The sequence below is a fragment of the Macrobrachium rosenbergii genome, chromosome 42 (genome assembly GCF_040412425.1).
Source record: "Macrobrachium rosenbergii isolate ZJJX-2024 chromosome 42, ASM4041242v1, whole genome shotgun sequence".
Lineage (NCBI taxonomy): Eukaryota > Metazoa > Arthropoda > Malacostraca > Decapoda > Palaemonidae > Macrobrachium > Macrobrachium rosenbergii.
This window is the reverse complement of record NC_089782.1, coordinates 14,598,745-14,625,404: the sequence shown is the minus strand read 5'-3', so window position 1 is coordinate 14,625,404 and position 26,660 is coordinate 14,598,745. Positions and strand designations below refer to the sequence as shown.

The following is a 26,660-nucleotide window of genomic DNA, read 5'->3' as shown; positions in this document are numbered from 1 at the left end:
AGAAGGGCCTATAGGGACTGAAGGAAATTCTTGCTGAGAGGTCACGACCGCATGAGAAGAGGGGTTGATTGAAGATGCGCCACCCACGACTGGGTGCATGGATGATATGCACCCACCCGCTGTAGAAGCAAAAGTCCTGTCTGTGGATGCTTGGTTCGCCAATAATGGGCGCTCTGAAGACTGCCGTTCCCGCTCCGAGGGGGCCAACACGGGCTCTTCCGTCTTGGAAGCTGGGCGTTCCCGAACAGGTAAGGTTGGAGCAGTGCGCTCAGGTGATGGGCGCTCCAACGATGGTGTGCGCTCAAACGATGACGGGCGCTCGGATCTTGGACGCTCGGACATTGGGTGCTCTGAAGGAGAAAAGTTGGATCCTGAACCGTCTGTGAACTGGCGTTTACGAACATTGTCTGGGCGTTTTCTTGCGCGAGAAAGAGAGCGAGAATCTCTTGTCAGTGAAGCCCAGAAACTACAAGACGGGAGAGGGCTATGATCTCTCTCAGCTGCTCGCCACGAGGCGGGGAGAATCGAGTCCATAGAAGCGCCTAGCCTTTTCAGTGGTCTAGATACATGAGAGAAACGGTCACTGCGTCTCTTAGATGTGGGCGAGTCTGATCCACTTGAAGAAAGAGTGTGCGTATCCATCCTAATACCTTTCCAACGGTATTCATCCGTGGCCTGGGATCGGTGGACAACGGGTTCGGATGAGGTGACGACTGCTCGTGGGCAAACCCCACCAACCTCCCTTGGACTGTTAGTTTGCTTCCTCCCATGTTTGCAAGGGGAGTTTAGCAGGGACCTTGGTCTAGGAGCATCTGTGGGACGAACAGCTGCCCCCTCCACTGACACATAACTTGACACAACACTATTAAATTTGTCCATTAGGACTTTCACAGAATTCCCAATTTGGGACATCGATTAACAAGTAAATTAAATTTCTGGTCTACCCGTGCTTCTAAGCTGGCAATGGCATTGGGTTCAGCAGAATAAGAATTAGGTACAGGAGTGATGGGAAAAGCTGGAGGGCTGGAAATGGGAGAAAATGCTGTCACAGGCGTCGAAGGGATAGGTAAAACATCAATATCTTCCCTTGAAGAATGGCCCATACTAGCAGAAGCCTTAGCTTCGGCCCTAGCTGTAGCTTTCCTAATTCTGTCCCTTTTCAATTTGTCTAAATGAGACTGCAAAGTTTTCCATTTACCCTGATCCCAGTCTTTACATTCGTCACAAGTCAAATCAGGGGAACAAATTTGTTCCCTACAAGTACAACAAATTATATGTTGGTCATATTTACCGACGTGAGTCTAGTTTTGCAGCCTTTGCTGCAGTACCTAAAGCTGGATAAACTAGAGTCAGACATAATGGTCAAGAATTCCAAATGAATAAATACCACTCAATTGTCCAAAAAACTAGCTAAGGTAATAGCTGCGCTACCAACAAAAGAGTACTTCACCAAAGATGATCTCCGACATTTGGTGAAAATGAAAACAAGAGCTGCTAATAACTGGTGTTCAGTCATTAACCGGCAGAAACGAATTGAGCTCCTTAGCTAAGTTGTACCTATTCTTCCCCGAAAGTGGGCGAGGCAACATACCTACACTCAAAACAAAAGAGCGCTACCGCGAATTTCGAATTTTGAGCTGCCGCGTAAGTAGAAACTATAGCTATGTAATTATTTGGTAAGTTACATATATAAAAACCCCAATTACAGGGAGCACTGGTGCCCCAGGAAGCTCTGCAGACGGGGGTGCTCAGAAGAAAAAACAAGCTCAGGAGCCAATTGGTGTTTATGCACAGAAAAAAGCTCGGATGCCGACGGGCACTCGGAAAGAACTGAACATTCTGATAAAAGACATCAGAAGCCAAGGCGAGCTCTAGTGCCACTGGGCGCTCCAGTGCCAATGGACGCTCTGGTGCCAAAGGTCTCAACACGGAAACTGCAGACACCACGGGGTCCTGTATCAACAAACATAGCAAGAGCTAGGAGCTCGGGCGCTAAAGGGTACTCAATCACTTCTTAATTCCAGGAGAACGCTGTGGCCACACTGATGGGTGCTCGGCCATGTTCCTAGCCGAAGAAGAGCACTTGCGAGAGGGGACTAGGCACTTAACTGTCGAACGCTGTCCCTTTAATTCCAGATGATCTTGAGAGAAGCGTTCAGTACTGTCCCAAAAACTGCAAGACAGCTTCACTAGAGAAGATTCTTTGGGCTTATTTACAGGAACTGCAGGGGAAAGAGACATATCATTAGCACGTCTCTTTAAAGGACGAGATTAGTCTTTAAAACACCGTTGGCATCTGGGACTTGAATCACTTCAGCTAGAAAAACTAGACGAAAGACAACTCACTTCCATTGAGACACCTTTCCCATGGCTCTCTGCCATGACCTGGGAAGTGGCAACAGGACTGACTGAGGGGGGCCCACTGCCTGTGGGCAGACCCCACTGACCTCCTTTGCGCTACCAGTTTGGCTCCTCCCAGGTTTAGGGGAGTTTGCCAGGGACCCTTGCCTAAGAGAATTGGCGGGACAGACAGCCACCTCCTCCATTGACACTTCACCAACACTTTTTACACTGCAATGTCGATAAGCACTTGCATATCTGTTCCATAGTATTCACTAACATCTCAAATTTCTTATTAACTCTCAACCCAAGGCTGGCAATGGGGTCAGGATTGGGAGTATGGAAGCCTGGGAGAGGAGATGGTGGAACAGATTGAGAACTGGAGTTAGGAGGAATAAAAGGTACAGAAACATTATCAGTCACAGACTTAGTAGGAACCTGACTATCTAACATCTTTTTACTATTAGCTCTAGAAGCTGCTTTCCTCTTTTTGTCTCTGTCCAGCTTTGACAAATGACTATTCAAAGTTTTCCACATTTTGACATCCCAATGCTCACATTCATTACAAGTCAAGTCTGGCAAACAAATCAGACCCCTACAAGATGTGCCGAGTGTGTGCAGGTCATAACAAGCTTTAGTTATTCTAGTATTACAACCTTTGCTGCGATAACGAAACCTTGGAAACTAGAATCAGACATCGCTGACAAGTCTAAAGTCAACAAAGCCTAGAATGTCTAAGATCAGAATTATAACTCCAAATCAGTAAGTCAGGTCTGAAAAAGAACCTGACGCTGTCTAAGTATGCCAAAAGGCTACCATACAGAGAACACTTCACAAACTGTTGTACTACGACCAAATGAAAAGCTAAACAACTCCAAAAATTCGGTGCTGCTAAGAATTGTTGTACATCCATCATCCAGCAGAAACATATTGAGCTCTTTTGTTGAGCTAGTTCCTTTCTTACTCCAAAAGTGGGCAGGGTTAGTCGCCTAACCAAAACAAAAGTAGCGCTACTGCGAATTTCAAAAATTCTACCTGCCGGTTAATAGAAACTTAAAGCTATGTAATTACTTGGTACTTGGTAAGTTGCTTATACAAAAATTATGGTTCACATTCAGACAGACTTTGGTAAGTTTGGCCAAAACTACACTAACAAATGCTATGGATAAAAGTTAACTTGCTCAAGTGAGCATGCACATCAGGAGTTTTACATGATCACATTCAAGCAGATCACCAAATCATCCAGCAGTATCAATGCAGTGACTTTATATCCATATCCTTTTGTTTGAATATGCATGATCTTTAAGTCATGTACACATAAAGAGTTCTGGACAAACCAGGGAATACCTGAGGGTCTGTATGATCACAAACATACAGATCATCACACTACCCAAAAATATTGTAACATGGTGACTTTTTGCACAAGACCATCTGTTAGCATGCCAAGGTTCCAGGTTCAAGCATGTACGACAGGAGTTCTGGAAGCAGCAGGCACCACGGGAGAGTCTGCAAGATCACATGTATACAGATCAATGCGCACAACACCCAACAACCATACAGCAGCAAACTGCTGCACATGAACCTTCTGTCTGCACATGTATGATCCCAGCCAGAAAGTAAAGCTGACTCTTCTTTGCGACGTGTGCACAGGGAAACGTTGGGGACAATCCTTATGTTTTGCAAAGAAATGGCTGGTCATTTATCCTCATGTGCATACAATGCCTCAGCAAACAAGGGGAGAATGAACAGGAGATAGGGATACAGAGGGCAGTTTTGGAAGGAGCCAAAAAGATCTGGCAGAATTGATGGAAACCCTTTCGTAAAAACCAGCAAGAATTTTTGGCCTCCTCAACTGCTGCCATACCTCTCCACTCCAAAGCAACCAGCCAGCAAACTCCTCACATGACTTGGCACTGCAGAATACCAAAACTGGTTACACTAGCACCAAGGACATGAAACAGCCAAAAATCTGCTTACATCATTCATCCCTGTTATTTTTCATGGTTCTTGTTCAAACCTATGCAGAACAAAAACAAGCCAAACACAATAAAAAAGATGAAGGAGTTCTGACTCAATAGTCTGTCAGTGTAAGAAGAAATATTAACATGACCACTGCCAAAGAAAAAATGCCTACTTATGGCAGGTGAGTGGAGGTTTCACCCTACTCATTCACCTACTACAAATTAACCAACTTGATGCCATGTTTTAACATCTTTTTCAGCTTTAGCAGAGGAATACTTGTACATCAAAGGAAATGGTCTGCATTTCTGTAGGAACAATTAAGATTTGAAAAGTCTTTTCTAATACCTTTGGCTATTGTCAGATCAACTACAAATATTAAAATCACCAAAATTAATAAAACATTGTTACTGATGGATGTTAAATTTTTAGAAAAGTAGTTATAGTAGTTCATCTTTTCCTAAAGAAAAAAAAATTGGTTGCAGTAGAATGTGGCCTGTGACAGATACAATCTAAGGGTTACAACCATTTTCACTGAAGTTTATTTAATGGTCAGTCTTACTTACATGTTACATGTACAATGCTCGGTATTGCTTACAAACACTGAGTTCTAATATAGCAGTGTACCTCATATAATAAAAGAACTATACAGCCCCAGTCAGTAATTGGGTTTCACCAACATTGCATATATGTAAAACTTATCATCCTCTTTCTGCATAAAATGTGATCACACATCTAATTAGAATACCTTTAGAAATCACTGGATTGAAAAAAAATTCAGGGATTCATTGAGCAAATTTGCTCATGCAAGCGTAACAATATGCAGTATAAAGTAAAATATCACACAGAGAACACAAGATGAGATTATGACCCCCACCTCTGACTTTGGAAGGTATGCTACATGGTCTTCATGAAGCCAATGATTTTGCTCATTCCAGCTGAAACTGCAGGCCCAGCTAATGTGGTTACTGTACTCCAAAAATGCATCAATTAGCCATACAGCTACAATGTTCATATCATACAACTTGGCACGATCTAAAAAACGCTGGCAGGTTTTTCCCCACAGTATGCCCACCCAACAGAAACTGCTACCTGTAAAGCTTGTCATTAAATGTAAATAAAACAACTGATGGAAGCAGTCCCTGCCTGAAGCCCATGAAGCTTTCCAACAGATCTCAGTGACTATAAGAGGTGAGGAATGTGTAAGAGGTAGAGTGACAAGGAGGGGACAAAGCTCCTCAGGTCTGGCCTTATCAACCATGAGTTAGACTAAGTTTGGGTATGCAGACTACTGCACATTTATATCAATCATTCAGATGAGGAGGCTCTTTCCCCAAAAACCACATCTTGTCCTCTTATACTTTAACACAATGCACTACCACAGAACATTTACAACAATCATTTAAAGAAGATTTCTAGTCTCTAGTTCAATACAATTTTATCTGATACATTTAAGTATTCATAAATAAATCATTATTAGGCATTCAAATTCTGGTAATATTGCAGAATAGTTGCACATGCATATTCTTTTATGCATATCATGCTGGGGATCCTAGGAGAGGCCCCCTGGCCAGGTCAGGTATATATTGCATTTTAGGCTTTGGAAAAGTTACAGTAGGTTAGCATGTATCCTTTTGAAATATGTCTTTGATCTGCTTTTAAGCTGCCGCAACCAACAGAAATAGTGTGCGTAACTCTTCTGCACTTTTACCACAATTCTTACTTGGCCAAGCAATGAATAGCCTAAAGCCTACAAAGACAGCCTAGCCTATGGAGTCCTAATTACATCAGATTTGATCAAGCCTAGTCTAGACTTACCCAACGATTCATATGTCAACATTGTCTAATGAAGAAGCACAACAGTTAGCAAAACATGAATGCTTAACTAGACTAACCTAAGACAGCACAGTGCTAATTCAAACGTCAGCCAATAAATTACGTCTAACAGTAATGGTACCTTGGTGTTGGTGTGCGTCTGAGTCGACTGAGTCGCATCTAGATTGTCTGAGGAGGAGCTGGCACTTGACTGGACGCACTTGTTATCCAGCAGCCTGTCGCTAGACTGCGTTGGCGACTGAGAGGGCGACTCTAAGGCCACGCGTTGATACACACCCTCCTCCACCATCAAGGAGACGTCCCACTAGTGCAACACTCGTTTGATTAAAAAACCAACAATTTAAAATAAATAAAGAGAGCTGGCTACTCAACCAAGCCTCCGAGCCCTTTATCAAAGAACTGGGGCCTAAGACATACTAGCCTCAGCCTTTGGACCAGCTTTATCCACAGAGCACATCGTGGTCAACCATTTTCTTATTTCTTGTTCGTTCTCTCAGTCTCAGTCTATTATGAAACATGATCTGATAGGCTGACGCAGGCTGGTCTGAGTCGGATCTCTAGCTAGGATAATCCCAGTCTAGGGTGGACCTCGTAGGAGGAGGCCCAGGCCTAGCCTATGGTAGGAGGCTACAAGAGAAAAGGCAAGGCGCCTGCTGCGGCTGCGGCTGCTGCTGCTGTCAACTTTGCTGATATTCTCGGTTGTGTCACTGCCATTTCGACCTTGCGTGAATTGTCTAAAACAAACAGTAAAGCAAAGAGTAAGTACTAAAGCAACAAAAGTCCGTCATGTGAAGGAAACCAAAGCTGGCCACTCGAACCTAACCTCAAGAACCAAACCAGGACTCGACACTTATTTCCTCGGAGCCTTTTCCTTCCGAGGAATTTCTCATTGAAACAACAGAAAAGGCTCAAATAACAAGGGGAGTGGACACACAAAAGGAAGGAACTTAAAATAAACGAAGGCAACTAAGAAAACAACAAACGAAAAATATATCTTTTTCCTATTTCACCTTCTGCTTTGAGTTAGCTTCAGCGCTTTTACTCCCTCGTTTTCCCGTTTCTCCGGAAATTTAAACCTCATTTTCTCCACCTGGCCGGTTTGGTCTATTCTTTCAGTCCTCCTCGGAGGCCTCAATACACCATTGGCGTTATTTCCTCGGGGCCGAAATCGGAAAACAGGCCTAAGATGAATCACTTACAACAAGAAGACATATTTGACAAGCTTTTTCCAAGACGTCTTTCTACGAGGTAGAATCAAGCTCGAGAGAATAATGCGTCTCGTGACGGCCAAAGATAAAATATTAAAATCTTTTCATTCCTTTATTTCTATTTAATCTTGTCCATTTTCATCTTTTAAAGAGTATTATTAAGATAAAAAAACTTTTTTCGTATACATTTAAAATGATAGAAAATATTTTTACTTGATTGCTACTGTTCTTCTGAATTACATACTTACAGCAGTAAGTAAACAGCTGTTCTCCACGGACTAGAATGCCCACTTATGACAAAGGAAAGGAGTGAAGAGGATGGGAATTGAACCTGGCATAGTGAAGCAACCCATGAAGATAAATATATCGGTATCTAAAAGTTATAACAAATAATAAACAGACCGTTCACAAATCAATCAATATTTCTTCTGAATACTCCAACAGCGACCTAAAACTGCTGTAATAATAATACCAGATCCGTTTGTTTTTCAGAGAAAAATAACATATTTTGCTTTAAAGCATGTCAGAGTCAACAATAAGCCAGTTATGTGTATTTATCAGAAAGACAAAATCCACGAAAGAACACAAGGTCCCTTGCGAAGACTGTCTATGGTTTCTTAAGAAAATACTTGTCCCATACAAGTGTCTACTTAGTACTTATCTAATATATGTATATACAGTATATATATATAATATATATTATATATATATATATATATATATATATATATATATATATATATGTGTGTGTGTGTGTGTGTGTGTGTGTGTGTGTGTGTGTGTACAACAACAGCAATAGCCAAACGATAAACTCTTTCAACTTTTACTTTGCAAACAGTCTTTGGGAATTGATTTTACTGAAAACAGTGAATTCTGATAAATGAAAATCCTGTTTTATAAATATGTGTGTGTGAGAGAGAGAGAGAGAGAGAGAGAGAGAGAGAGAGAGAGAGAGAGAGAGAGAGAGAGAGAGAGAGAGAGAGAGAGATTCTTTCGTTTTCAAAAAGTCAATCATTGTTTGTAAATGAGGAGAACTTATCAGTTTACATCCTGAATTAAGAAAGCTTTCAAACAGTGGCCCAAGAAGTAATTTTTATGAAGGAAGCGTATGCGTTTGTTTCATAAAAAATTAATAACCAAATCATAGGATTTTTAGGTAATACATTTTCTCCTGCCCATGAGGCTTATGTAGATGATCTTGAATTGAATAGCTCTGTTTTCCAGTTGACCTTGACCTAATTTAGAGTTGCGCTCTGTTGTACGTTCCTTTCTTCTTGTTTTATTTTATTATTATTATTATTATTATTATTATTATTATTATTATTATTATTATTATTATTATTATTATTATTATTATTATCAGTAAATCCATAACGGAAAAAAATTATAACAACTGAAGAGAGGGTTAAAAGATCAGCCACAAAGGCGTTATCCAGGGCTGGACGAAGGGAGTTTAAACCTGGAATTAATTACTGAGCACTACTGCCATTACACTTAATATCAAATAGTTTAGACTGCTCGGAGGATTATCTAGGCCTTGAAATGTTGAAGGTAAATCATATAACTGATTACATTTCTATCACCATCTATAATGGTCAACCAGAGGTAATGGCTAAAAATGTAAATAAACTTAGGCCAGCGTTAGTCCCCAGAACAACATAACCTACTTATGCGAGTAATGAGAAACAGCTCCTCACAAACTTACTTGAATTGTGTAGCGTAGAATCTTCCTCGGAACTTGGGTGTGTTCCGTCGAGGTAGAGGATAAGTCAGGGTTACGATTTCGATTTTCTGTTTTATAATTTATTAATACAGCAATGAAATTGTGATTACGCTAATCTGTTAAACTTCTAATAGAAAAATGTTTCATTTGAAGAGAAATATTCTCAAAATTTTATTTATTTTACCAGTCATATGTGTTCACAGTGATTCATTGTCACTTGATCGAGGATATTTTTTTTTAATGATGTGAAATCAGCGATCCTGCCAAAGAGTAATTACTGCATTTGTTATCAAACAACAAGGAATATTTGTAAACCAATTTCTAGGATATCTTTTGTGTTCCTTATACTCAACAATATTGTTGCGCTGTTGCACGTACGCGAGTTAAAAATACATCACTACTAACCTTGAGTTTATGATCTAATGTGAAATCTTACAACCTTTTCTTTTGTTGCACGTAAACTCTCTTCCTACAAACCCGAAGAAATCATATGATCAGTGTTATCTCTGGGTTTCTGGGGATTCAAACGATTCATATAAATATATATATATATATATATATATATATATATATATATGTATATATATATATATATATATATATATATACACATAAATATATATATATATATATATATATATATATATATATATATATATATATATATATATAAATATATATATATATATATATATATATATATATATATATATATATATATATATATATATATATATATATATATATATATATATATATACATATATAATATATATATATATATATATATATATATATATATATATATATATATATATTATATATATATATATATATATATATATATATATATATAATTTATGTATGTATGTGTGTTTTATTGTAATACAACAGTATAGTGTTTTATGGGCCCTTTATCTTCATATATATCGTATATATACATCAAATAGACCGAAAAATTCACTTCTTCGTACATAGTCGTTCATTTTCTAAACTATGTTCGTTACTTTGTGATCCTCTATGATTATAAAAAATAAATAAACCATAAACACCAGCTTACAAGTTTCAGTCTTCGCTAGTGTCAAATTACCGTAGGCTAAATTTTCCAGAATATGTTAAAAAAAACTCTTACCGTTAAAGGCAGCTTACGCGTGCTTCCTTGTACTTTTTTTTATTACTTCCTCACTCCTGATAGATGGAATAGGAAAAGTAACCTACTGACGTCGAGAGGCTTTAATAGCCTGTCAGGGAAACAAGCCGTGCAGAAATAATCAAGGCTTTTTGTCTTTGATTCAGAGCTCATATATATATATATATATATATATATATATATATATATATATATATATATATATATATATATATATATATGTGTGTGTGTGTGTGTGTGTGTGTGTGTATGTATGTATGTACGGTATGTATGTGTGTGCGTGTGTGCTGCATCTAGGACAAAAAGCCTTCATCATTTCTGCACGGCTTGCTTCCCTGACATTAAAGGCTCTGTGAGTCAGTACTTTTCCCGTTTCATCTATCAGGTGTGAGGAAACAGAAACAAAAAAAAACGTACAAGGAAGCACGCGTAAGCTGCCTTTAACGGTGTTTTCTTTTTAGCTTATATTCTGGAAAATTCAGCATACGGTAATTTGACACTAGTGAAGACTGAAACTTGTAAGCTGCTTTTTATGGTTTATTTATTTTATAACAATGGAGGACCACAAAGCACCCAGAACATTTTAGAAAATGAACTGCTACGCATGAAGAAGTGAATTTTTCGTTCTATTTAATCTAACAGACAGTGTTGCATTAAACAAAGATCTACACAATAGCCAGCTGATTGTTTTGACGTAATTATTATCTTGAATGTACAACAGGAAATTCGGTGTACGGTCATCAGGATGTAAACCATCTTTGTTTAATCTATGAACATTTTCTAAACATATTAAGGATTTTTACGACGATGAGGCTGAGTTCATCCGAAGCGCAGACCAAAATAACCAAAGTGAGGGTGTTTAAAACGTTTTATTAAACTACATGTATTTACAGGCGTAAAGAATACCACTTTTCATGTATTTTACACTTTATGAAGTAAATTATGGTGAAAAGCGCTGTTCTCAGTGGTCCCTAACAGAAAGATTTACACTCGTTACAGGCATAAACACAATCAAGAGCATCAGGTAGGCTAACTACTTTCTTTAACATACCAGGCAGCTTCCTGAAGTTCGATCTGCGCGTGTGCATCGTTACTGCACGCTCAGTTTTCCGGCATACATCAAGGTCTTAAGAATGACGTATGCTTCCAAGCACGCTGTTTTCACTCCATACCAGCACTTCCTGGGTCTTCTTCCTCATTAACACCTCTCGGTTATACACCCGCAATAAACCTCCTCTTTCTCCATTCTGCCCACATGACCAGAACATCTCAAAACACTGGGCCATCTTTTCATCTTTTTGCCGTCTGCCATTTTTCTGTCTCTACGTTGAATAAGGAATGGCAGGTAAAAAAAGAACTACGGACAGTTGTCGTACCTCTATCCTTAGAAATTGCGTGCAACGGGCAAAATATCTTGAGACTCTTATTGTGTTGAGGGAGAGTTAAATGGGTCGATGAGTTTTTTTTTCCTCTCTTAAGCCTCTTCTGTTTACATCATTTAAATTCTATGGTTCTTTTTTGTTGGTACAAAAGATGTACAAATTTAGAATTTCGGATGAAAAAATACCGTGAAAATATTTCTTGTTTTTAAGAGGAACTGGCTGTAATGCAAGCATCAATGAAACTCAAGACATGGAACAACGAATAGAGGTTAATAATGATAAAAATTATTGAAATAACGAGGATATCGATAATGATGACTACTGCCAGAATAACGTATTACTTCAACCGTCATACTTCCCACGTAATTAGACAACATGAACCATCTCTACTATACAGTTTTTGTAACCATCTCCTACAAAGACAGCATAGGCCCGTACAGTTCCCGGTAATACGAAAAAAAAATTATAGAGATAACGCATCTTAACAAGTGAAGAGGTATGATGAGATCAGCGTGTAAAATTCGGCAGTGGTACGGCAACGCTCTTAGTGGGTCCTTGGCTAATCCTTCCTACCACCTACACCAGTGCAAACCTGAATTTGTGCGACCAGGTTAGTTTGAAACAGTAGGTGTTATAATATCTTCTGGATGCAATTACGTAGCAAAGGTCAGAAAAAAGTGAGGTAATTTTAAAGCTACTTTTCAGTTTCTGAAATCATCGTACATGCTTTGGGTGTCATCCATAGATATCCCTATGTTCAAGATAAATTAACCACAACACGCTTAGCCTATTTTGGCTGACTTCAGCCAGTTGGTCTCTAACTTTGGTGGTGGAACTTTGCCGTGAAACACGAGGGAAAGGTGTTGGTACTAAAAGACTAGAGTTTTTCTGTAGAGTGAATTGTAAAATACTGAATAATTTATCTCGATATCATTTGAAAGTACTCGAGTATAAAAAAGCAATAGTAGGTGAATAAATTACCTCTCTCTCTCTCTCTCTCTCTCTCTCTCTCTCTCTCTCTCTCTCTCTCTCTCTCTCTCGTTAACTTACGGTCGTTAAGCCCGAATGGCAAATTTATTCATTTATAACTATCATTCAAAAAAGCTGTTCCTCATAGAGGTTGCTTTGAAGCGTTATCTTTCTCACTGTGTGCCGGGATTTCATGCTGAGGGAGGATACTAATCCCATGCCTTACTATTACGAACGCCAAAGAGGACGTATGTGTCTATGTTCACCAATTTAGGTATCAACCACTTCTAACATTGCTGCACTTTACTTATCAGAAGGCTTGCGGTACAGTCTGCCATGCACACACAGGGACACAGATATGCAGGAACACACACACACACACACACACACACACACACACATATATATATATATATATATATATATATATATATATATATATATATATATATATATATATATATATATATATATATATATATATATATATATAAGTTTCTCAACAGAACGTTGCCTTTGAAAAAAAAAAGACAGTGATCAGTGTCATATTCATAATGTAACTGCCACGTCATGGGTGAACCCGAAGCGCAGAAAACTTCCACAACGTTAGCAGCTGCACGCACCTACACACAAGGTTCATCAGCAGTGCATCAAATCCTACTACACGCAGTGGTCCACTCACCTTTATCTTTTACTATTCTGTGGGTTCTATTCCATTTCCCCAACCTGTGATGCATCATCTGCAAACATGAGTCATTCCACACGCCATTCACGCTCCCTCTATTTATCCCAGAACTTTATGCATACGTCTGTTGTTTGTCCTTTCTTTGACTTCTCATTCGTTCCATAAAACAATAGGCAGCCATGGAAACATAACACGCCATTGTCTCAGAATAAGGTTTACATCAGACCAGTTACCCTCCCGTCTGCAGATTCTAAACACATATGTTCATCATTAAAAAGTTTTTATTGCTCTCAAGAATTTCCCATTTATACCGTACATTCTTACAACCCTCACATTGCTTCTCTCTCTCTCTCTCTCTCTCTCTCTCTCTCTCTCTCTCTCTCTCTCTCATTTACTATAGACTTTTTCTAGGTCCATGCATTTTAGGAGAATGATGGTCAGAGTTGGAAAGTGAGCAAGATGTGGAAGTTGGGAGGAAGGAGGTGGGTCAGAGGGTGAAAGAATTGGCTGGATTGGGTGGAAGAGCCTAGGAAAACATGAAAGTGGTGCAGTGAGTTTGGGGTGGTCAAAACACTACTAATGAAAAAGATGAGAGCTGCAAATAGTGTTGCTTCGTTTTTCTTCCCCCCCTCCCCCCTCAAATTAGAGGGTTGGCAAGGTACGTCTGGACGAGGGAAAGGTTCTGGAGTGGTGGGTGAGAGGAATAATTGTTCTACTTCACAATGGTACAAGGAGCAGAGGTGACTGTAAAAATAATGGGGGTATACCATTACTTTGTAGACTGAGGAAGGTGTATGGTAGAATTTAGGCTCAGAAAATCAAACAGATGACAGAAGGACTGACTGGTGAAGAACAGTGTGGGCCTAAACAAAGATGAGAGTGTTTTGGATCTGGTAATTATTATAAAACAGTTACGTAGAAAATTTTATAGTCAATGGAAAAAGTTGTAGGTGGCATACATGGACAGAGAGAAAGCTTATGACAGAAATGACACCTGCATTGAGGCAGACGTCGAGAATGTATGATATAGAAGAAAAATCTTTTATGGTGGAAGTGAAACATGTGTTAAGATATGTAGATAGAAAAAAGAAAAACTTGGTTAAAAAAAGGGCCAGAGACAAGGGTGAGTTATATCTGTGGCTGTCCAGTGTTTTTATGGAGGGAGTGGTGAGAGAAGCCAAAGACAGGACAGACTGAGGATGTACTTGTAAAGTAGTGGGAAAGGAAAACGAGTTGTGAATGAAGAGACTCTACAGAAATTGATAGCAGAGTTTGACAGTGTTTGCAAAAGAGGAAAGCTGAGACATGTACACGTATGAGGTTATGATTGTAAATGTATACCAGGAAGCTGCAACAATGAATGTTAATATGGATAATGGATGGAACTGTTGATGTATTAAAGTATTTGGGAGTAAATATGATGGATGATGGTGGGACGAGAGCAGAGATAAGTCACAGAATACGTGAAGCGAGATAGGTATGCACAGAAGTCTGGGAAGAGACTTGAATTGTCAATGGAAGCCAAGGTGTAAACGTATCAAGAGATTCTTGAACCAACTCTCCTTGGTGGAAGTGAAGTGTGGGAACTGGATGCGAATGAAAGAACAAAGTGGAAGCTGCTGATATGAACTATATGTGTAGCATGCGCAGAACAAGAAGAACTGATATGGATAGAAATATTCAAACATGTAGAAGTGATAAAAATTTTAGAGTAGGTGAGAGAATGGCTCAGAGTGACTTTAGATGGTTCAGTCAATCGGAATGAATGGTTGGCAAAGAGAGTGTATAATTCTGATGTGCTGGGAGAAGGAGAAGAGAAAGACGCGGGTTGGCTACATAGAATGAAATCAGTTTTGGTAAATGAAAGGGCCTTAATCTCCATAAAGTGCGAGAACGTTCGCGAGATAGGAGTAAATGGAGTAATGTGCCTGATGGTTCAACTCACTGCTGAAGAACCTCCTGTGTAGATGTATGACATGGCTAATATTGTAAAAGTTTTATTGCACAGTGGTCCATCCACAGTCAGTGGCGTAGCCAGGAATTTTGATTAGAGGGGGCCAAAGAGTCAATACGATATTGGATATTGCAAAAAATTTTTATGACTATAGATATATAGAAATATAATATATATATATATATATATATATATATATATATATATATATATATATATATATATATATATATATATATATATATATATATATATATATATATATATATATATTAGCTCACCCTTTTCCCATCCATCTGGGGTACTTCTACTGTCTTGGTCTTTAATCTTTATTGGAAGCGTCTATTCTCAGTGTGTCTCCAAGAATTAAAAAAAGATAAGGATAATAAACTAGGAAATTCACAGCAGACATATTTATTCAAACTAAAAACTGATGGATTAGGGTACTGATAAATATAAGAACAAAAAGTCAAAAACTTCACCTAAGATATTGATTCTTAAACAGTAATAAACTCCAGATGTATAAATGAAAACTCCAGTAGGTAAATGTATATATAGAATATATAAAATGAAGATAGTTATTGCAAAGAAAAATATTTCAACCTAAATTAATTTTTACCTATAAGGAGGAATTTAATTGTAATTGATACAACTATTTAATGTCAACTACTTTACCATGTCCAGTGGTTAAAGAATGAATGTAGCACTGACTGCTATGTTGTCTTTCCTTGAAGCCACCTCCTATTGGATGAAATTATTTAATATAAATACATACATACACAGTGGTTATACACATATATGCATATATACTTCTGACTCACGTCGGGGATCGTTGTCTCTCTTTCCACTGGGCCATACAAGTCTAAAAGAAGTCGGAAAGCAACTGCACTCAAGGAATTACCTGGGCAAGCTAACTGGATGCATACCAGCGATTATTTCCCGATATGACCCAATGAACAACATTTCATTCGAATTATCCCTTCTGAGTGAATAAGATAGAAATCATCACATATATACACATACTCACGTCGGGATGCATCGATCCCGACGTGAGTACGTTCCACACGTGATTGTGTGTTGTGTGAGTGTGTGTGTTGTTTATAGGTTCATGAAATTAATGTGTTCTCTCTCCACAGGTAGGGGTGCAAAGGTTGCAACTCGCTGAAACAAGATTCGACAGACTAATAAGCACTGGGTAAAATGATTCTGGAAATGCTCTCATCTTTATGGTCTCTCCTATGTGTGGGAATGACCCAATACACCAAGACATTTTGTTTTGCAACGATTATACTTTACGTGATCCACTGGGTGCGTGTCAGGAGGTACAAGCATTCCCTTTTCCAACGTCTGGGTATTCCTTATGTAAAGCCACACTTGATCCATGGCAGCATGCGCACTCTGACAGGGAAGACTGTAGCCACAGAGGTCATTGGGAAGTGGCTGGAGAAGTATGGTAACATCTTTGGGTATTACATTGGTGCCAAGCCAACCGTTGTCGTCAAGGACTTGGATCTCATCAGGCAAGTGCTGGTGAAGGACTTCCACAACTTCTCCAACAGACCCAAGTTCCTCGTTGAGGTGGAGCCAATCATCAACACACTTGTCGGTCTAAGAGACCAGAGGTGGAAGGACGTGCGCTCCATTTTGACGCCAACTTTTTCCATGTCAAAGATGAAGCTGATGATTGGCATCATTAACGAAAGGGTCAGTGAACTCCTGGAGATTGTGTCAGACCGTAATGCCGCGGAGAAGCCCCTAGAATGGTACAGCATGTTTCAAGGTCTCACTTTAGATGTCATATGTGAAGCAGTCTTGGCCATGAAGAGGCACTGCCAGAGGGACCAGGATAACGATTTGGTTCTCTCATCAACTCGGAAGTTCCTCAGAAATGCAATAAATCCGGTAGTCCATTTGTTGAATTATTTCAACATTTTCCTCAGTGTCTTAGCCTTCGTCTATAACACGTTTGCCCTGTCGGGTCGCATGACCAATATGATTGTGACTCACCTAAAGACAGTTCTGGAGGTGAGGAGGGAAGATTTGTCCAAGAAGCACATTGATGTTCTGCAGCTTATGCTAGATGCGGCAGAATCTCGGCATGTTTCGGACACTAAAGTTTTGAACATTCAGAATGGGACGAGTGTTCCAAATGGCAAGATAAATGAAGCAAGACAACAACATTCTGCATCTAACTCGATATTGGCTAATGAAGTTGCCAAGAAGACCATGTCAGACAAAGAGATCATCGCCAATGCGTGGATGTTTTTGATTGCAGGTTTTGACACGACAGCAAATTCCTTAACTAATACAGCCTACCTCCTGGCTTGCAATCCTGATATCCAAGAAAAACTTTATCTAGAACTCTGTGAGCACATTGAGGTAAGCCACGATTCTTTTAATCTTCAATGTCATTTAAATTTTAACACTATATCCTCTTTCCACAGTTCCATTTTCCTTCTTTCCCAAAATTTTCCTTTGACCAAATCATTACCATCCTTTTCCTGGTTCCTGGCTGATTCCATGCTATGATTGTGAACGCCCCACAAATGTAGGTACAAAGTGCTGCAATCTGCAGCAAGTTCATCATCGTCAGTTACCATCTACACAGATGCTTATTTCTTATCTCCAAAGCCTGCCAACAGCACTCACATAAGCTATCATCATCTCTGCTGCATCATTTTCTTTCAGATTTAGCAAGTTTAATCTTTTCTTCAGTTTCATCATGGCTTCTTTGGTGACTAGTTCTTTATAGTACTCTTTCTACCATTTTCATTGATAAACATCATTTTTGTCCTTCCTACTTTCGTTTCTCCCTTTTTCGTTTTATTCCACTTACTGTTTTATCTTGAACCCTTTCTTCTTAAGTATTTGATTTCCATAATGTTTTGCTTCCAATTTTATCTTATATTTTTTGCCTATTTCTAATAGACTCTTTCCTCAGCATCCCTCATATGGTTCCTTTAAGTGATTTTCCTTTATCTAACTAATCTTATAGTATCTGACATTACTGTATAAATATAGTGTAGCTGTAGTTTGTCTGAACATATATCTGATTATTTGGTATAATCCCATATAACTTTAATTGAACCTGTAGGGCCACAGCTCCTACTCAGCTGACATTTCCATACTTCCTAAAAGTAACATCCAGCATAAATTTACTTTTCCTTGCCATGTGCTTATGCTTAAGTTGTGGTCTCCTCTCTTTTTTTTTTTAGTACCATTCCCTTAAGTACTTCTGCTCCTGTACTGTTGTAATCTTTCTGTTCTTAATTATGCTTTTCTTTTAACTTTATTCTTTTTATTTTCGGTTACAAATGTCGATGATTCCTGTACAGTAGGCTGGCGCTAAAATCAATGTTGAGTTGAGGTTGAAGGCACTCATATCTCGGTTAATGGACTTAATCCATTCCAAAATGCTGTTCTTTAACCGATGGGGAGTGTTAAAGAGGTTATTCAAGAACTCTCTGAAGGTTAATTTCATGTCAGAGGTCACTTTCAAAGTACCTTTGAAACACTGTTTTGGTGAAGAGTTTGTAAAGTTTGAAATGATCTGCTGGTCACATAGGTCATGGCTGGGGGCAAGATTCTCACCCTAATGCAGCAACTCTGCCTCCCAGGCTGGAAGATGAGCAGGAGCATGCCCAGCACAAGATGGGCCTTCAGAGGCAATTGTTTTTCCTCAAGGTATTTCTTGATGGTAGGGCCACCAAATTCTTTCATCCAATCAGTAACAAAATTGCCTGGTTACCCAAGCCCTACTGTTAGTCCTCTACAGCACATTTATTTTTAATTGCATTATCTTTAAAAAGAAAACTCTTGTGTCCTACGAGTGTTAGATAAGCAAAAGGTTCAGTTTTAAATCCGCGCTTGCATCACCACAGAGCACAAGAGTTAGCCTGTCCCTCATTGGCTTGTGCCCTGGCAATGACTTCTACTCTTCGGTGACAGGTCCTGTTTGGTATTTTCTTCCAGAACAGGCCTTTCTCATCACAACTGAATACTTGCTGGGAACAAACTTTCAGTCTTTATATAGTGCTTGAACTCTAACATACTTCTTGGCAGAATCTTGTCAGAAATGGCAGCCTTACCATGCATCACCACATACTACTGTATGTGTCCCTTCTCTCCTTGAAGTTTTGAAGCCACCCATGACTGACTTTGAACTCTTGAGTGTTACCCGTACCAGCACTCGTTTCAGGAGTGGTTTTCAAGAGATCAGCATGCATTCTCGCCTTCTCACATAAGATGACATCTATATCTTTTTGCCCTAGTGGGCCATGAAGACTTACTGTACATGCAGTACAATTATTTTACACTAGAATTGCAAAAAATGCATAAAGACACAGGAGACAGCTTTGCAGAGATGTGCGCTAAGCCATACCCACACATAGACTGAACCCTTCCCTTTGTTTCAGCTGGGAACCATACATACACATGATGTGCCTAATCCCATACGTGTTTTAGCCGGTCATTTTTGTCCGACCTTAAAGTGAGCGAAAGTCTATTAACGGTGGATTTTTCCTCGGACAAAACGTCCTTTAACCGAATTGTCCATTAGTGAAGACGTCCATTAACCAAGGTATGACTGTACAACCTTTACAATGTCAAGTATATTTGCACGAAGCAAGCAACAAAAAAAAAAATCTTAAAGTACTCAGCCATAAAATACATGCAGATGCACCACAGGGAAGAATGAAACGCAGGGTATAAATCCTGATTAGTTTTGACTTTAGTTTAAGAAATTTTCAAGAGGACTGATAGACATTTACAACCTAGGTGATATACAGACAAACATGCAGATGGTTAAAAACAATATTAACAACCATCTGTATGTTTGTTTGTATATCACCTAGGTTGTAAATGTCTATCAGTCCTCTTGAAAAATTCTTAAACTAAAGTCAAAACTAATCAGGATTTATACCCTGCGTTTCATTCTTCCCTGTGGTGCATCTGTATGTATTTTATGGCTGAGTACTTTAAGATTTTTTATTTTGTTGCTTGCTTCGGGCAAATATACTTGACATTTTAAAGGTTGTACAGTCATACCTTGGTTAATGGACGTCTTCACTAATTGACAATTCGGTTAAAGGACGTTTTGTCCGAGGAAAAATCCACCGTTAATAGACTTTCGCTCACTTTAAGGTCGGACAAAAATGACCGGCTAAAACACATATGGGATTAGGCACATCATGTGTGTGTGTGTGTGTGTGTGTGTCTGAAAGGAGGAGGAGGAGGAGGAGGAGGAGGAGGAGCTCTAACCTCATTTGTGACCGAAGTCAGTGCTCACTGGGAAGATGACACGCGGTGAGGGGGCACTGACCTCACTCCACTCAAGTGCTAATATTTCTTTTGTGCCGACTGAACGTTCATTTGCTCTGTCGCTTTAGCATACATAATGTGCATTTCTTCCACTTTGTGTCAGTCATCTTTGTTTAACTTTCGCCTACATCGTGTGTCCTACTTATTCCATGAATACATGATTGTATGTATGTATATATATATATATATATATATATATATATATATATATATATATATATATATATATATATATATATATATATGTGTGTGTGTGTGTGTGTGTGTGTGTGTATGTAATAATAAAACGCAACGTATCATTTTGTATTTATTCATTCATTTATATTATTATTTTTTTTTTTTGCACGCGACAACAATAGTGTACAAGACTGCCCCATCCGGGATTTATCGTCATCCTTCCCTATTTACCATAATGCTTTACGATACGTGTACTCTAACCAGTAATAATAATAATAATAATAATAATAATAATAATAATAATAATAATAATAATAATAATAATAATACACAACTTTTGTAATCCTCAATAATAATATTGATGACACTTCGTATTGCAATTGTGCTCTCCGGAAAAAATCCAAGAAGGCTGAAGGGAAGCCAAGCAAAATGCAGGTCATGAAGTTCAAACAAACGGCATTTTTTCACGTTCATATGAAGACATTCCGTCTGTGGCAGCTTGCTCATCTATGGCTTTACTTTACGTCCTGCTCCACACTAGCGCGCCCGCACGTACAGCACTGATAAAGAATAAGCACGTAGAACCTCCTCAAGGACTTTGTAATGTAATGATGGTGTGACATGATTCATCGGTTATAGATATTTTTTTATCACTGTTTACTGGTTGTCGTAAGGTTTCTGAAAGATGCTTTTATCGGCAAGTCAGCCCCCCTATAAACACCATCGTCCTGATAAGATAAATGCCCTGACCTCGAAGCGAATGATCACGATTGTGGCACGTTCGACGCCACCGTGACCGAGAGACGGAGTCTCATGGAAAACGAGCGCACTGTATACGTCATTTGTTTTGAGTGAAAGAGCCCGTTTCTACTTTTTGAAAAGCGATTCCTCATATCTGCCCTCGGAGCCCTGCTTTATCGTCTACCTTACAAGGGCACAATGTACTGGCAGATAGATGGGCAGCGTCAATCAGAGGTCAAGAGGCAAGGGAGATCTTTATCTGTACTGTTTAAGAAGACAAAAAACCCTTAAATGGCCTTCTGTTATCTATGGGTTACTACGTAGGCGGGATTTCCAGGTTGAGGCAGTGATTAGTCACGTGGAAGCTTTATGCAACTGGTTAATATGGATGACTTTCCCTGGGACATCAACAGGAAAATTTTCTTCGAAAATTGATAATTACTCGTCTTCCTTCTCCAGCAAACTGGATGACATGAATTTTTCCGGACACAAAGAAAAGTTTCAATTAGCCGCACGTCTAAGCCCCTTCACATGCACTGTGCCATTAACCTCTACCTTGCGAGCAATCTCTCCCTTCCTATACATTAGGGTTCTTCCTTTGAACAACCGTCCCACTTCATGCCACAAGTATCTCCCTGGTACCCCTCTCCTTCTCACCAGCATCTTAGGAATTATACCCATTTTTCATAAACCAATAATTTCTTATTTTCCTTCACATGGCAAAATAATTTCATACGTTGAGATTCGTCTTTTATACCTATGATAACCTTTTACCACTTCCTTCGTACGTTTACATTTCTTCCAATTTCAGTGCTTTTACAAACGTTAGATTCTACCCTTTGTCTGTCATTTGTATTTAGTGCTCATACGCCATTCCCGTAAAGGAGAGTTGGCTCAGCTCTCACCTCAAACATTTCAAGATCTGCCTTCACAATACTCTTCATCTTATCCAAACCTTTAGCAGCAAACTTGCAAACCCTTTGCTTCACGAATTTGGTGTCTTGCCTCTTCTCTTCGCCTACACCGTTCGCTTTATGATCTTCCAAATACCTTCACAAATCGGGTGCATCCAGTCTTCCATCATCCACACCGACATTCACTGCCCAATCTTCCTGGCTTACATTTACTCTCTAAACATTACTCTTGGTCATACAGACTTTAATAACTTTTTCATTTTATGCATACTTTCAGACCCTTTCACGGGTCTCTAAAGTGTCTCTTGAATTTTCACGAAACAACTAAATCCTTTGCAAAATCAGCGACTCTTCATTCCACTCATAAATGGCTTTTCTGGTAAAAACATTTCAGTTAACAACTCTCATTCTTTTCTGACTGCTTGAATAATTTAGTCAGTGAAAATGTCAAACGCCCATGCTTGGATTACGCACCATTACCTTAGGTTCACTTTCACAACAAATTATGACTCTCCCACCTACAGACATAGCACATGCTTTGTTTCATCATGAAGATTTTCAGTTGCCCTCGACAAGTTACCATTTATGAGTTAATATTTAAAATGCTCGACATTGCATCGCTACTAATTCTACACAAGGCATTTCTAGAGCCATGTGTGTGAAAGTATCATTTCTCTTTACTCTTAAACTTCTCTCGCAATTGTCTGATGAAAAATACTTGAATCACAGAACTTCCTTGCTCGAACCTTTTAAGCCTTTCCTCTGCCACTTCAGGTACAAATCTATAAAGAGGCTGGGATCAAAATAAAAGTTACTTATTACTGACCACTCAAGCAAAGGATTTATGGCTTTCAGTCATGAACAGATCGTTTGAAATCATTATTTTTATCTTTTTATCTTAGTTATTTGTTCCTCTCTTCAGGACGGACACAAGCACATCTCCTACGAAACTGTGCACAAACTAACCTACCTGGACCAGGTTTTCTCTGAAACGCTAAGGCTCTTCCCGCCTGTGGTCACCTTCATCACCAGGGACACAAACGCAGATTACCAAGTGAGTGGATGTTTTTGTCAGACATTTCTGTGATGAACAAACGAAATTTAATTCTGTCTGTCTGGATTTGTCTTTAGGTTGTAAATATCATTCATATGAGGATTACAATTCAAATTTAGAATCCTGTTAATTATTTGGTGTTCATAGATAGAGAGGGAATGCTTTGTTTTACAACCAAACCTTGATCTTTTGGCTGTTTCATGTTCTACTTCAACAGCTGGGCGATTACTTCATTCCAACCGACACCAATATTATGATTCCAGTCTGGCAGATTCACCACGACCCCAAACTGTGGCCAGAACCTTACACATTTGATCCTGAAAGGTGAGTGGTTACAAATTTGCGCTAATATATATATATATATATATATATATATATATATATATATATATATATATATATATATATATATATATATAAATATATATATATATATGTATATATGCATGTATATATAAACATTGCTACAACTGTCGTTTAATATCTAATTCGCGCTACTTCGGGGAATATCACCGAAGAGGAATTGTAAGTGATAAATGGTTTGGTGCCTAACTGACTCGAACACTAGACAGTCCGAACCAACGACTTCCAGCCGACGTTAAATTCTTGACAGCCGAAAGGTCCTGAACGTCGACTGGAAGTCGTCGGTTCGGACTGTCGAGAGATCGAGCCACTTAGGCATCAAACCACTTATCACTTATAATTCCCCTTCGGTGTTATTCCCGAAGTAGCGCGATTTGGATATTAAACGACAGTTTGTAGCTTAATGTTTGTATATAAAATGTCACAGTGATCTGATAAAAATTTATATTATATTATATTATATTATATTATATTATATTATATTATATTATATTATATTATATTATATTATATTATATTATATCATATTATATTATATTATATTATATTATATTATATAAATGCTACTTATAGTCTAGTGATAATAGTATATGACTCATCATTGAGGGTGGATGGACAAGGTGCATTAGTGAGTGGACATCATGTCACCCGGGTCGTCACCCGAGTGCATCTGGGTACGGTAGGGGCATAGTACTAGCAACTTCATCATAAATACTATCTTAGAACTTGATCGACTAGAAATTCTGGAGCTACCCCTTCTAAGGGAGACATATATATATATATATATATATATATATATATATATATATATATATATATATATATATATATATATATATATATATATATATATATGTGTGTGTGTGTGTGTGTGTGTGTGTGTGTGTATGAAGTAGCTAATGTTGTGAAAACCTCCTAAACCAGTGAAAGATTCAATGTAGAACTTGTGAATGTGCATATCATTAAATGATGAAAATAGAGAGAGAGAGAGAGGGTGAGAGAGAGAGAGAGTCTTTCTTGTGATACAATATCCTGTCCTTTCAGATTTTCTGCTGAAGCCAAGGCCTCTGAAAACAGGCACCCGATGTCCTACATCCCATTCGGCGCAGGACCCAGAAGTTGTCCTGGTCTTCGATTTGCTCAACTCGAGGCCAAGGTGGCATTAGCCAGACTTATTAGGACACACAAGTGAGGTTCATTAACTTTTTTTTTATGGAATAGAAGCCCATTTTGACTGGATTTTCTTATTCATGACTAAATTATGAACTAAGCTCCTTAACAAGGATTCAGAATAGTAATACAACGTGCAAAGTCAGTACTATACTATGACTTACGTAGTTATTTTCTCTGTTATCACTTTATCGCAATATTTAAAATTTTCCTACCTTCCTTCGTACTTCGTTTCCTTTTACTTGCTCCAGATGTTCAAACTTTGAGTATTTACCAAAACCTTCACTCTTACGCTATATTTTAGTACTTTTGTTTAATATTACCATTAGGAAGAAACTCTTGGTCTTGCTCATCTCTTACATATGTGTGTATCTTTCGAAATATTGACAAAGATTTTAACTATAGTTCCTGGTTCCTGGTTCTTAAGTGCTCACTCCACAATCACAGTTGCGGGCACACTACACTATTCGCGTGAGGTGCTGAGCTGTTTTAACTTGATACAGTTTTACTCTATACATTTTCTCTTTCATGCTGTTTATTACATTATTTACACTGGTACTGAATTCCCTGTTTTTTTTCTTTTTATAAATGTCTTTAGCTTTATTTTATCTAATAGTACATCAGACGGTTTAACCCTCCCCTTTCATTTTTTTAAACTAAGGCAGTCTCAAACTACTACTTCTCATTTTCTGTAGACTGGAGACGTGCGAGCAGACTCCCATCCCTATGGTCTTCGAGCTTCCAACGGTGACCCACACTCCCGCCAAAGACGTCATTCTCAAAGCAATACCGAGGGAGTGAAACGGTGGTTTATTTCCTCCACAGTTCACGATGACCAGGGAAATATTACCGCCTTTTTGTAATCGGGAATTATAGTTTTTTTTTATTTCATTTCATTTATCTTGGTATTTGGCTTTCGTAACTAAGCAGATATGTCTATTTCAGTTATAAAATATAGTTGAAATTAACTGAGTAATCAAACGACAATATAGAAAGATGAATTACAACTTTTTTTTCAAAACAAGTGAAAATTATTGCAGATGAAATTATTCAGGTGCGATAGTTGATAATGGATATGTATGATCTATGTGAAACATTCGACGCTTAAGATAATAAATATCAGTTTAACATAAGGTTACTTATGAGTGATAAGATTACTTATAAATACTACTTGAAATACATTTGTCAGGGTTAGGGATTCATCTAACTTCTAATCTAAAGAGCACCAGCCATTAAGACATATTATATGTAACTTTTGTATTGGATTCTTTTGATGTGAAAATTGCCGATATGCGTCAAGGTATAACCAACAGATATTCACTGGCTGTATTCCATTTAACTGACTGTGATTCCTAGCCTTTTCAGCCTTATTCTATAACTTTTGCACTGTTAATTCTAACTACATGTGTTGTTGTTACAAGGTTGAGTCTTTATTGTATAACAGTAAGTTGCAATGCTTATTTTCTTTAAAAATGCATTCTCTCTAGAATTATCATAAATCATAAAAGGGTTACATGTCTTTTATTCTCCTCAAACTGTCAGAATGACCTGTTTCCATTAAATATTAGAACCCTAGCAAAATCTACAATAGCAGCGTAAACATAAGCAACAGTGAAAAGTGTATTCAGCTCAATGCAAACTACAGCGGCGACATCTTACTCAATTGGCCCTTGCAATGATGAGTTAACAATGTCGTTTTCTGTATTTCGTAAACGA

General features: G+C 38.4%; 2 protein-coding genes across 11 annotated transcripts in view; one reads left to right on the top strand and one right to left on the bottom strand.

Moving 5' to 3' along the window:
* The window catches only part of app (Palmitoyltransferase app), a 136,444-nt gene extending 128,808 nt beyond the window's left edge, over window positions 1-7,636 (bottom strand). Inside the window, exon 1 of one of the 5 annotated variants that reach the window (XR_010849857.1) lies at window positions 6,257-7,367. Coding sequence is in view for 1 of the 5 variants with exons in the window: in XM_067085542.1 (XP_066941643.1) it covers window positions 6,257-6,424 (168 nt within the window). In the remaining 4 variants the exon portion in view is untranslated. Of the gene's footprint in view, window positions 1-6,256; window positions 7,418-7,591 lie in introns of those variants that run through there. The other 4 variants (XM_067085545.1, XM_067085544.1, XM_067085543.1 and 1 more) reach the window with 4 other exon arrangements.
* Window positions 7,637-12,117: 4,481 nt separating this feature from the next.
* On the top strand, window positions 12,118-26,457 carry LOC136827966 (cytochrome P450 3A29-like). Of its 6 annotated transcripts, none has more exons than XM_067085538.1 (6): window positions 12,118-12,208; window positions 16,343-17,585; window positions 23,280-23,411; window positions 23,629-23,735; window positions 24,819-24,962; window positions 25,640-26,457. In XM_067085538.1, the coding sequence occupies exons 2-6, from the start codon at window positions 16,407-16,409 to the stop codon at window positions 25,743-25,745; spliced, it is 1,668 nt and encodes a 555-aa protein (XP_066941639.1). In that variant the 5' UTR covers window positions 12,118-12,208; window positions 16,343-16,406; the 3' UTR covers window positions 25,746-26,457. The 6 variants fall into 6 exon arrangements, with proteins under 6 accessions (XP_066941639.1, XP_066941640.1, XP_066941638.1 ...); XM_067085539.1 differs by having other exon boundaries at window positions 12,119-12,226; window positions 16,347-17,585; XM_067085537.1 differs by lacking the exon at window positions 12,118-12,208 and adding an exon at window positions 12,389-12,460.
* The last annotated feature ends 203 nt before the right edge of the window (window positions 26,458-26,660 follow it).